Source organism: Phaethon lepturus, unplaced genomic scaffold (assembly GCF_000687285.1).
Source record: "Phaethon lepturus isolate BGI_N335 unplaced genomic scaffold, ASM68728v1 scaffold10504, whole genome shotgun sequence".
NCBI classification, from domain to species: domain Eukaryota; kingdom Metazoa; phylum Chordata; class Aves; order Phaethontiformes; family Phaethontidae; genus Phaethon; species Phaethon lepturus.
Window position 1 is genome coordinate 10,734 of NW_010533969.1, and position 13,406 is coordinate 24,139.

At 39.9% G+C, this 13,406-nt stretch overlaps 1 protein-coding gene across 1 annotated transcript in view; it reads left to right on the top strand.

The window, feature by feature from the left end:
- Positions 1–13,406, top strand: part of CARKD (carbohydrate kinase domain containing) — a 47,874-nt gene that overhangs the window by 9,601 nt on the left and 24,867 nt on the right. Inside the window, exon 5 of the mRNA XM_010285366.1 lies at positions 10,417–10,525. Within this exon, the coding sequence (XP_010283668.1) occupies positions 10,417–10,525 (109 nt within the window). The remainder of the gene's footprint in view (positions 1–10,416; positions 10,526–13,406) is intronic.

The window sequence follows — 13,406 nt, forward strand, 5'->3', positions numbered from 1 at the left end:
CTGAATGTGAGGGCTCTTCTGGCTCGTTAGAGCTGCCGTCGCGGCGTGACAGCATGACTAGCGAAGGTATGCAAGAGCTAGAAGAGCACTGTTGCGTTTCAGGTCCTTGGAAAATGTCTGTCACTTCAAGGATGCGAGGAATGTTATATGAGAAAGGTTGAGTACGACTGCTGATGGAGGGTTATGAAAACGGGCATCCATCTTGCAGTATTGCCAGTGCAATTCCATGTGGCCCCAGCTGCAGACCATCCTGGGATTCCTTTTGGTGTAATATCCTGTGCTGGGGACACCCAAAATACAACTTTCTCTGTGGTTTTTGTCTCGTGACTTCATTCCCCGTTCCTATGAGTGAAGACAAGAGACCTGGGACTGCATGTGGTAGTCTTCCTCATCTGGGAAGATGAAGGTCCAACACCTGGCTCTGTGCGTCCTCAGCACCTGAGCTGAGTAACGATAGCTGGGTGTCGAGGGGTCATGAATAGTCAATATTATTAATAGTAGCTTTCCTTTTTATTCAGGGATTCTGTCAAATGCATTATGGCCACTTCCACGATAACATGATATTAATTAAAGTACTAATTAAAAACTGACCAGCTAACCAGTTCAATATTTTTGCTGACTGCCTTTTTGCTTTCCTGTGGAGAAGTGAAAAGTGTGTATTGCAGAAGTTGGTCTTTTGAGTAGGGGAATGTACTGAGTCTTGGTCACAGCTGCCTTGCTCTTGTCATTACTACCCCTGTTTTTTGCTACATTTTTCTGTTTTTCTCAGCTAACATGCTCCTACTGTAAACTCTGTGCAAATACAGACAAGATAAAACTTAGCTTTTGCATTTTATTAAGTTTTATTGCAGGCATTTTCTGTGTGGATTTCTGCTGTAGATGTGTACATGCTTTCTTGCATTAGCGTTGGGATCTTCCTAGAGAACAGTTTTCAGGGGCTGTTTTATATTCCCCATGTTGATTAGCTGGCTCAGGTCAGGTTGAATAGACTTCTTGGATACCTGTGTTGGATTAGCTTATCCTGTCTTGATAGGCGAGTGATCACAGAGTTAAATGAGCTATATGAGCCAAGCTGGTTATATTTTAAAAGAGAGAATAAATCTATTGTGTTAGATTCCCTCTTGCAAGGACTTTTTCATAGTCTTAAGAGTTTTTCTTTCTCTGTAGGCCAGGAAAGATTGAGATACTACTGAGTAGCCCACTTGTAACCTGGTTGTCAGACAATTTGTAAAGTCAATAGTCTATGTACTCCTTGATCTCTGAGTTTTATCAGAGAAGTAGAATGAGATGTCAGGTCATTAATTTCTTGTGGTCTTGAAGGTGTCATGTAATTTTTCCATTATCTCCAAAAAAGTCACCCTTGAACTAGGTATGGATTTAGAACTAATACCTTCCTCCCAGCTGGCTGTATCTATACCTATATATAGGTCTGTATGGACTAGCAAAGGTTGCCAGAATTACTGAAAGTCTTACAGTTAATTGCAGAGTTCAGGTTTCAGTTTGTATTTTGAAACAGATTATTCTTTTCAGTAACGGGAGAAAACTCATGGGGCTGGCCTGTGTGTTGAGGCCAGTTACCATCAGTGAAGAAGCTTAGCTTAGATCAGGGTTGCTGGAACGTATTTTACCTAGTTTTATTGGATTTTTTTCTATGTTTTAATGATTTGAAAAAATCGTGAAAGTGAATCATGGATAACAAGCTCCTGAAAGTTACTTGAGCACTTTTAACCCGTGCCAAGTCTCTTAAAGAAAGCCCAGGAACAATCTGAAGATTTTTGGCCCTTTGTAATTCATTATGTGGGAAAAGGATTCAAAAACATTGGTTCTTTGTGGGAGGAAGCTTATACCTTTTAGTTGCGTTAGCTAAGCATAGCTATTAAATTCTTCTGTGTGAAGTGGGACTAACCTCTCTTTTGAATCAGCTGCTGGAAGAAGTGCAAGAATTACTGTCACCAGGAAAAGTCAAGGAGAAAGCACAGATTGCTCCAATTACCAAAAAGATACCTCCCAAGTGACTTGGCTGCTGGATCCATATTCTTCCTGCAGAGAAGATGCAGGCATAAACTTTGTGATCTTTCTCCTAAACCTCACTTATAGACAGCCTAGCTAGGAATCACATGAGAAAGTTGTGGGGGTTTTTTTGTTAAGTACTTATGGAGAGATAAAGGTCAGTTTGTATGTGCTGACTCGGAGAAGTATACTTAAAACTGTTTCTAATCCTGTTGTGCAGTGCCATGGACAAAACTTGTTTATGGACTTGTTCCTGTATCCCACTTTCTCAGCAAAAAGCTTCTGCTTCTTTGCTGTATGCTGCAGAATGAATAAAAGATGGGAGGTGTATTCACCCCATATTATAGTCCCTTTCCTCCCTCTTGTTGCAGAAGTCCTCATCCCAGATGATACTAACAGAGGTTTTGCCACCTTCTCAAAATGTGAGAAGTAGCCAAAGATTTTTAGCGTCACTGCAGGGAGTACTGCTGTTGTTGCTGCTTTCTGATACATCAGAAAGAGATGTATACGTGTGTAGGAGCATTGTACTCCAGTTAGATCCTGGCCAAATTCATTCTTCTGAAAATGTGCCATACTGCTGTGATTTGACACCAGGATTAGATTTCTTTGTTATTTAATCTTTTTTTGAGTTTGAGTGAAGGCAGGCATGCCTGCGATTTGCCTTTGCATTTTTTTTTTTAATTATTATTTGAAGGTTTTAGGCTCTAATTTTTTTTGTTCCAGCTGACAATCAGCAAAGCAGATACTTAGACTGAGACTTTTTCTGTCTTCTCATGTATGCACAGCCAATTTGTGGTACTCTAGGCTTCTGGGTATTGATTCAACTATCGTCTGTGCCTTAAGAGTTGAACGTACACTAGAGAGGGATACTGATGTGATAAAAGCTTGTCGCGTTATTTATTGGTTTTAACATTTTAAAAAGTGCACTAGTTTTTCTAGGGACATTTTAAGTCTGTTTCATTCTGAGGGAAATTACATTGTCATCTTAACTTGATTCTGTCAATTCTAAAGCCATAAGTTTTTTGTTGATTGCAGTCCATTTGGAAGAATATTTGACAGACTCTACTTATCAAGTGAGATCACAGGAAATACTAATAGCTCAAGACCACTTCCATGAACTCTGAAAATACGTGGTCAAGATGTTTCGTTGTCATTATACTTTTGGGGGGGGATTGTCATCACATGCATTGGTAATGTGATTGAGATCAAAACATACTACAACTGCTTTAAATATTTGGATATATCTAAATGCAGGTTGTAAAATGATTGTGTTGATACCTTTGGTATCTTTACAAGGCTATATAAGGTTGATCTTGAGCACTGTTTTCATGTCTGTGTGAGAAATCTCAGGAAATAGAGTCAAGCAATAGCTTCTTCTCCTTTGGGGCTCTTTCTTGCAGGATATGAGAGGCTCTGCTCTTTAAAAGAGAGGTGACACTGTTTGTATAATGCGTTTGGGTTTATTATTAAAGAGGTGGTTGTTTGCTCTGATGCCTGTAGTGTGTTGACAGCCCAATTCCTAGTGAAACAGAAGATCTGATACCTAAATGAGAGTCTGGTGTCCAAGTAGCAGCTGTGGAAAACATTTTGAGTTTTGTTGTCATTATTATGGTATTAAAAAATACAATATGGTAAATACGTCATTTTTTCTAAATGTGTGCCTCAATGGGTCATTCATACTCTCGCTGCCTTGAAGGTAGAATATGGAGGAAGCAAAGACTAGCTGCGTATTAAGAACAGTCTCTTGCTATGGCTTGTGACACCAGTGCTTCTCCTGGATGGTGGGTTGCTCCTCTTGCTGCTGTGTTGTTAATATTCAGGTGAAGTCTACCATGTTAGTTTCTGGTGTCTAAATTAACTTACTCGATGGCTGAAAAGGAACACTTGATTTGAATAATATTCAGTCCCTCTCTCATTAGGGTCTTTGTTTTTCTTTCATTTTCTTCCCTGTCATTTAATCAGATTGTAGCAGGAAAATGGGTATTATCTCCCCAGCCTTTGCAGATTAAACACTATTGAAAGATTTCAACAGCTGGGTAGGTGAAAATAACCGTTTTGTCTTCTAAACTTTTGAGGGGGGCATTTTAATATACTAATCTTAATTTACTAAATATATCTCTTTTTGGTCTCTAATTACATCCAGCCAACTTCATGTCACTGTGGTGTCACCGAGATTTTCTCTACCTGACTAAGGTGCTTGGTGAGACACCCATGAGTTGATAATGGGATCAATGAGCTTTTCTAGAATAAGTTGTTATTTCCAGTTATTTCCAGTTCAGCTCATGGGGCCAAAAGAGTCTGCCTCAATCCTTTAGGCTTCTGGAAATTTGGAATTAGTTTACAAGAATGATGATTTAAATATTGAAAAATGTAGCTAGTCTTGGAATATAGAAATAGTTTAATTTTATGCTCAAACATTTTTTGCACTGTTTGGTTTTGCCTTCAATTCCTTTGACCTAACCTTTTCAGAATCTCTCTCTCCCTATCTTATTTACCCAGTTTCCAATAATGACCTCACCCAAAGTTTACCACAATAGTTAATAATTAGCTTTCTGAGATAACTACTTAAATTCTAGAGCTATGCATTATGTCCCGTCTTTTGCTCTTTTGATGTACTGTATAATATGACAGGATCTAAATGTCAGCAGGTCTAACATTTGATTCACATTAATATAATTACCTGCAGTGCTTGGACAAACAAAACTGAAACTCTTTCATCCTCAGATCAGAGACTTTTCTCATCTTTGAAGATAAGACTCTAGGTTGGCTTTTGAAACTGCCCACTTAAAGTGCTTTGTCTGAGTTTACGTCACAGGCTTTTGCAACGGTACATTTTAATGCATTTGGAGCTGCCTCAGTCACACCAAGCATACACAGATAATGAGCAGAATTTGAAAAATGAGCTTTCTAGTGAGGAGCCTTACAGTTGATCAGGTGATGGCAGTCCTCTTGTGTCCCATGTCCTGCTCTAACAGGAGGTCCCACTGATTGGCAGTCCCACACGTGTGAAGAGCTGCGGTCCCACTGCCTCCTGTCTGTGCTGTCATTCATGCTTATCTGCTATTTCTGTAGCTCCTGGTTATGCCCATGCTGTCTTCACATTTTCTTGTTTCCGTGTAAAATTTGACAAGGCTGCACCTTATCACTCTTGTTCCCTTCCTTCCTCTAGAAAGCAATGGCAGTAATTGTCATTCATCCCGAATGAGGAAGGTTGCTGTGTTTAGAGCTTTCTGTAATAATTTAAAGCTATTGCCTTGGTGGTTTTTGATTATTTGGTGAAAGCCAGTCTTTGAACAAAATGCAGCGTACAGCAAATTTTTTTTTTTTTTTTTTGGAGGACTGGGGATTGGAGTTGCGTTTCAGGCCCTAGCTGTCAAGTGTCCTCCCACTCTGGGCAGTGACCAGCCTGCAGCAGACTTTCAAGCAGACGGCACCTGTCAAATATCTGTTACAAACTACTCTGGAAGATGTTTAGAAACTGTGGGTGATATTAGGTCAGTAGCCACCATCTTTTTTCAGGCTTTGTTTTTGGAAAGGTTATTACATCAAGCTTTCACCAAGATGAAGGTCTGCAGAACTGTGTATTATGTCATTTTTTATTGTGTGATAGTGAAATACAGAAGAGTCCTGAAGAGCAAAAAGCTTGACTTGAAGTGTTTATTTTCTATACTAGCTTTTCAAGACTGAAAGGTATTGTAAGACTGTGAGGTTGTGCGTTATAAGGCAACAACTACGCAGTACTGAATCTAGCAGTTACTGCCATAAGCACCGTAACCAAACCAGTGCTGTTCCTGTATGCAAAAATAATTGAAGTGGCAAGACAAGAGGAATTTTTTCAGGGTGTATTGATTTTGATTTGGCAGAAGTTGCCTAAAGCTACCGATAGTTCACAACATTTGTCCTCACCCTTTCAAAGACTGAGTGCTGTTTAATTTGAAGAATCTTTGTAGATTTTGCCATGGAAAGTACTTTTCTCAATACGTTCTGAAGGCAAAGAAAAGAGCGAAAGGATAAACATGGAAGATGCTCTGTCTATGCAGGGGCTTCAGGGAAGGCAGGTGATAAAGCTGTTTTGTCTGTTTTCCCAAGAGATCACAGTCTTCTCAGCCTCTGCTGAGCAAAGCTTTGTCTCTCTCCCTTACTTCTAAAAGCCAAGGAAAGCTGATCAGGTAAACATCTGTGGGTTCCTTTTTTATCGTGTGCCCCCCTGTGAGTCTTTCTGTATGCTTGCTTATTTGTTTAGGTCTGCTTTGACTAACGGATGATGTGTAAAGTTGATTGAATGATTGTTGACATTAGTGTTAGACTCTTTCTTACCTACTAAACTTCACAGATACGAGATGAGTTTTTCTCATATTTCTTTTTTCAGTTTTCCTTATTAATGATTCTGTTGTGTTGTGGTTGTTACTGATGTGTTTATCCTGTGGTAGTTCTTTTCTGCATGCAGTCAGAGCTTTATTGGTTGCTTTCCAGACAAGCTAAGAGTTTCAGGAAGCTTTTGGAGTTTGGAGGGGTGTTGGTTGGTTGCTTGGTTGAACAACAGTGAGCTGTCATAATCTAGATTTTTATCAGAATGGCATCTGATAACATGTCACATAATGTGTAGTGGTTAGCTGGAAGTTAGTAGCTGTTGGAAGATCTGTTCGTTCCCTGCAAATCTACAGCTGTGGTCTGTCACCAGGATTTTTAATTGCATACAACTGCACAGTGGTACTGTAGTTCACTCTCCATGTTTACAGGTGTTACTGCTTGGATTCAGCTTCCCAAATTATTCCTGTTGTGTATGTCCATGTGCAGAGTTTGTATTTTCAAATTATGGGAAAGCCAGACCGTTTCCCAGTCTCTTGCCCGTCGCCTTCCAAAAAAGCTTACTTTATTTTGGGAAATCCCTGACTTTTAGTTAATCAAAGTCTCTCTCAAAGATTTTTAACCTTCTTTTCAGAAATTCAAATGCTGTTTTCTCATGGCCTTGCAGGAGATTTTCTGACTCCTCTTTTTATTAATATTAGCTTTGTGCTTTAGTGTAGGGGTATTGCGTTTGTGATTCCTGTTTTGGAAAAAAGCCAAGTTGCGCATCATATGGCTCTGCACCTCTAAAGGCAGTACTGATTCTTGCTTACTTGATCCGTTTCTGTCAAAGTCTGAAGGTTGCATCTCTTTTGATCAAGGAGATGTCTTCTTCATACCTCATACCTCTCTAGATTTTTTTTTTTAAATACAATGCTAATTTCAATTGTGCATGCATGTCTTGGGTAGTGGAGGTGATAATTAAATGGAGAGGTTCGTAATCAGGCAGAGAAATTGCCATGAAGGGACAAAGGAAGTTAACAATGTTATTTGTGTGAGTGTAGTATGCAGCAAACAGCTGAAGACCTGATGAGTTCCCTGCTGGTGCCTCTAAAGTATTCTGCTTTTTTTTTTTTCTGGTTTTGATCCACAGGCAAACAGGAATACGCATTGGCTTTTTCTGTAGTAATAAACTAAACATTGCCAAGGAATATTTATTCCCAGGTACCCTAAAATGATGATCTGTACTGGCAAATTATCTGAACAATCCTTGGCAAGGTTTTTGGCCTGTGGCAACTAGCCTCTCCAAACAACTTCTTCCACTGGTGAGGAACTGCTGTGGTCCAGGACTGTGCCTGATAGGCAGCTTGAGCGTTACCTGCTCTGAAGCCTGAGGGTGTAGAGGCCAGCTGACCTCAGTGTCAGAGAGCTCATCTGGGCGTGTTTAAATGTTGTGTATAGACTGTAGCTCTTAAGAGCTAGAAGGTTTCTGTCTTTGTGCTAAATCCCATGGTCAGGAACATTTGAGGTGACACCCCTTCCTGAAGAAAGTTACATGTTGATCATTGGTACTCTGTCAGCTTTAAAATGCTGCTGCTTTGTTGTCTGTGTGTGGGAATAAACTGAAAGGTGACATGATAGCCCTTCAGCTTTCGGAGAAGCTGTAGATACAGGATATTTGTAAGATGTCCTTAGCTACATAACCACAGCTGTTTTGAACATCCAGTATCTTAAAGTGAAGTTGGCATGATGCTTCTCTGAGGCACTATTTGCTCTGCTTTCTTTATGAAGAATCAAAATCCATCAGTTATTTTACAGCATGTTTTATAGGTGATTTTGCAACATGATAGTCATTATCACCATTTTAAATCTCTTGGCCTTTCATATGCCTTGGATTGCTCCTTGATGTGAAGTTGCAAAGGAGTTACGTGAACATAATGTTTGTAAAACGCTTTGAAGATGAAAAGCTCTACAGTGGGTTTTTATTATTACCGGAGGCAAAGTGAACAGGAGTGGCTTAATGCTGGACTGTTCATTTCCCAAGAGACGGCTTTGTTTTGAAGAGTGCACATTATCAGTTGGATTGGAGACAGATTTATGTTATTTCAATCCTGAATATAAATAAATTGGCAAACTTTCTACCTTGAGATTATTTGCATGACATACTTCCAAAAGAGCAGAGCAGTTATAGTGCTATCTGTGGCTCTGTTCTTAGCTTACACTTAATGAAACATTTATTTAATGTATTTGGCTTCTACTATCCGAAGGTACTTGGAATCCAGTCCATTCAAACATCCTTATATATAGAACAGTATTCTTATATCTCTATGATATATAGATATATTTGTGAGATATTTATTTGAGAAATATATATGTTTGAGATATCTATTGCTCTTCTAGAGATAAATCAGTTTCAGCATGTAAATAAAAAAGTGGTCTGCATGCAGAAATGGTGACATTTTATTAGAGTTTGGTTCACAGACAGTTTTTTACATGTTCAACGTACCACATGTAAAAGAACTGGCTTTTTTTTAATAGTGCTTTAAATATTTCTCGAGGCATTTTTATTTCCAGCCTGTAGCTACATCATAAACTGATAGGTGGTTGTACAGGGACAAAAAAAAAGGGTGAGCTGTTTGGCAATTCTCAAGCTGCTGCTGTTTCCTTTTGAGTTAGAGGAGAAGGGAGGGAGCTGCATCGCTGGAATGGAAATTCAACTTCAGCTTGCTAAACGGGCGGACTGCTTCAGGGACACCGATGTCCTCACGTGGTTCGTTGTCTCCCTTGCCCTTGCAGCGGGTCATCGCTTCCACCCAGCAGCCTTGTTTTGACAGAGCTGTTTTGTGGTGTCAGCACAGGGCGCCTTTGGGGAGCCGGCGCTGCTGCAGCCGGGGATTTCTGAAGCAGCTATTGTCAGCGGAGGGGCCGCTGGGCCGCGGCCAGGCGCAAGGCACTGCATCCCCGTGGCCTTCAGCAGGCCGCCTCGCCCGGTGCGGCTGCAAAAGCTTTGGGCTCCTGCCTGGCACTTGCAGAAATCATTGTGGAATTTGCTGATTCTGCCAGACGCAAGCTAAACACTTGTTCCCGAGTGGTGTGTCCCATCAGTACAGCTGTTGGTTATGAAAAACATGCAAGAGCTTTCATCCATAATAAATAGAGCTTTGTTGAAGTATTGCGAGTTCAAAATATTCTGAGTAATACTATCAAATAGTACCTCCTTGCTTAGCCCATAGGGAGCTTTATTCCCCCATGCTTCAGTTAAAATGTTCATTTATTGTTGTCACTTATGTCAGAGGTGGGGAGGGAGGCTATATTTTCCCTTGGTACTGTCAGTAAGGATTAACTGACATTGTTGCCAGTGCTTTCAAAATATTCTGACCTATTTACACAACAAAACTGATCAGAACAAAATAAACAGCTCTGGTCAGCGGCTGAATGCTGTATTGTGGCAGCTATATTTGGCAATGGACTTTCTCAGTCATTTTTCCAATGTAGACAAAACCTGAATGCTACAGAAATCTTAAAGCATTACAAGCAGATAATACCCTTACTGAATAGCTTGATTCTCCTGTTGCCTTTTGGGGAAAGGGGACAGTTTGGCTGTAATTCAGTTGGAACAAATGCTTATGAAGCAACTGACAAAAAAGCAGATGAGTAGATTTATCATTTTGCCATGCAGGGTAATAAATAATTGCATCATTTCCAGCAAGCTGCAGTATACACCTGCAAGATGGTGGATCTCTCTCCAGTGTAATCTCTGCGAAGAAATATTAAATAGGGAATTGTGACAGACTCTTAAGAATTGTTGTTTTCCTGCTTGTTTTTGTTTTTTTGTTTTTGTTTTTTTTTTTTGTAACAACCATAGTGGATACTTGCAATTACCTGCTCATTTTTATTTGTATCCCCTAGGGAACGAATCAAGATAAATGTTTCATTTAAGCTATTTGGACAACCATTCCATATTTCCTGGGTCACAGATTTTTGGTAGTTTGGAGGATAAAATTGCCTGACACTCAAAATAGGAAATGATCTCTTTCTATCTTATACCTTCAACTCAGATTCTGAGGATACTAAAATGAAGCCTTTTTAAACTTGTCTTTTTTTCCCGATTCCATCTAGTGATAGTCCCAATGCTGTCCATGAGGTGGAAAAGTGGTTACCACGACTGCACTCAGTTGTCATAGGACCTGGCTTAGGTAGAGATGAAGTTCTACTTGAGAACACTAAGGTAATGTGTATACTGATATTTTATTCTGTGTCTTTATGCTGAATTTTGTTAATCAATTTCCTGTCTTTTACATGATTACATCAATGTTTTGGATAGGCTTATTAAGTAAGAAATCCAATAAAATATTGTTGACTGCAAATTCCAGCTGTTAGTCATGGTCTTCATTATAAAACTGTAAGCATCACTCTGAATTTTAGGCACCCGTATGGTTGTTTTGATTTGCTTTTGTTTTGATTGTTAAAGTTGCTAATTAAGAAATAGATGTTAGCATCTCTAGATAAAGGGCTCTGTGTTTTCTTAGGTGCAAAGCACCTGCACTGTAAGAACATAAACATGAATTTGAGTTCCTAATTTTCAGAACCATATTTGACAACTTGTATCAGGAGAGGTATCAAAGAACAGGGACTATGTCTCCTTGTAATAAGAAAGATTTGCAATAAGAAAGATTGCAGATTTCTACTCTGGATAAAGACCTAATCCCGTTTTTTGTCAAGCCTTACTGGAGAGCTGAAAACAGGAGCTCAGATAGTTCTGTACTCTAAATAATACGAACTTACACTGTCTTCCAGATGACGTCTTGTATTACTGTCAACACATCTTTGTACACGCAGAGTGTATATTTCAGTCTAATGTCAATCTAATTTTGTACAATTTTAAATTTTTTTTTCTGAGAAGTATTACTGAATTCATCAGTGGTACTAACAAGTGGAATTAACATAATTTACAGCTATGGTGACAATTACACAGTGAAATTGCAAAATGGGGGAGGCAAGAGACTGGAGACGACACTATCCAAGTAGTTTAGAATACCTTGAGAGCTATGGAGGGTGGTTTTGCTAGGCTTTTGTTTTGTTTAAGAAAATTTTTCCTAAAGGAAAACAACTTTAAACAACAGAAAGTAAGAATCTAGTGTATCTAAGATATCTAACATAAGCTGCTTTGATATCAGAGTTCCATCTGGGTTTTATAAATATCTGTCAATGTGCTTATCTGTATTACAGAATTATCTGGAAGATTCCTTGGTTGTATTTTTTTTCATCATTGCTAAAAATAATTTTGCTTTCTTAGTGAATTACAAGCATACTTTTACTTCATCCTGGCTGTCCTGTGTGAGCTAGCTTAAAGTTAAAGAAACAAACCCAGCCAATGGAGACAAGGCGTTCAGCAGTTACTAAATGCTAAAATTTCAGGCAACATTCATATGAGCTGTGGATCTGACCTTATTACTTTCAAGTCACATTAAAGCTCAATTTCTTTGTCTTCACTGTAATTATATAAGTGTTCATTAGTTAGCCAGTGTTGTTTTTTAAACATGTAATTGGGGACAAGTGAACCCTGGTTGCCTGCTTGAGGAAGACTGGTGCTTCTCTGTGCTGAGGAAAAGCTGAGTCTCCCTCTTGTTTCAGCAGCAAATTTTAAGCTTTGTATCACTCCTCACCTTCAAGAAAAAAAGCAAGTGATGATAGCGTTGCTATTTTAAACTTCTATAGGAGGCTGGCTTGGTATATAATTTTTTGTTTTCCCTTTAAGCTAACCTCAGCATGGTCTCATATGAATACTGAGCTGAGATGTAGATTAGTGTCTGCTTTCTGGTCAGGGTTTTGTATCTGAGTGCTAGTGATGATGGGAGAGAGCTTCCCCGCTTCCTCCTCCCGCCCCATTAAAGTGCTGAGGCATAGCGGTCTGTCACCTCTCTGATGCTGTTCTTACGTCAGTTCTTGTCAGTATTGTGCCAGCCAGCACATTGCCAGTGAATGTGCTTGTCCAAACAGTCATGTGTTTGGGCTGCTTCTCTCTTCTGAGTGTTGAGAAATTAAGATACTAATGCAGTAACCTACAATTTCTGGTATATGGCCCATGGACAGTGTTTATTGTGGAATAGCCTGGGTACTTGTTGACCAGATGGTGCCTCTTTCCTCTCCAGACCAGAGAATGCTTTGCTTCCTCAGCATCGTTACTGTATCACCTCTCTCCCTGACATGCTTAATGCCTGCAGTGTGTGCCCTGTGGCATTTCAGCTCCTTTCAGCAGTCTGATGGAAAGCAGCACCTTGTGATCTGTTCTCTTTGATTTTTTTTTTTTAATTTCTTTTTTCTTGAGAGCATAGTGGTACTCTTTGAATACATACTCATTGGGTTCCTGTAGTTGTCTGGTTTTGGTGGTAATTCCATCTGCAATTCCATCCTGTTACAAGAAGCCATTCTGCAAGCTGTATCCCTCTGTCATAGGTCACTTGTGTGGGTCTGTGCCAAAACCCTCACATGCAGTTCCTCAGTTGCCTGGGTAAGGGCTGACGCTCTGCCAGAGCTTTCTAGCCATGGGTTTGCAGGAGCTGCAGCTTCAGAAAAATCTCCTAAATAAAGCATTTGTTGTGTCCTAATAGCTGTGCAGATGGGTCCCATGCAGATGTGTCAATTGTAGTCTTGGACTGGTTTAGACCCTCCAACTCTGGAGCAAATAAGCAGTCCAAGCTATTTCTTCTCAAGAGGAAGGAACAAAAATCCATTTCTGCTTCAGTCCTCAGCGCTGGAGTGTGCTGTTTGAAGTGTCTCTGCTCCCCATTCTACGTTGGTCTTCCAAAATGTTGTTGCCACATCTGGTATGGAGCTCGATGATCCCAGACATCTTCTCTACAGGCAACATCAGGCCATCTGTTCTTCCCTTTCAGTGTCCGTGATTGGTTCTGGCCAGAGATGACAGTACCGTTACCTCCACAAATTCACCTCAATTGGTATGCAGCTGGTGGTGGTTTAGACTCTGTTGAGAAAGCATTTAGCTGCCACCTGGAAGCAAGTCCGAGGTCCCTACAACTGTTCTCAGTCAGTGTTTAGAGGCAGCATATTTCCAAAGCTATTGGCTGTTGTCCTTTTCTACACAGCAG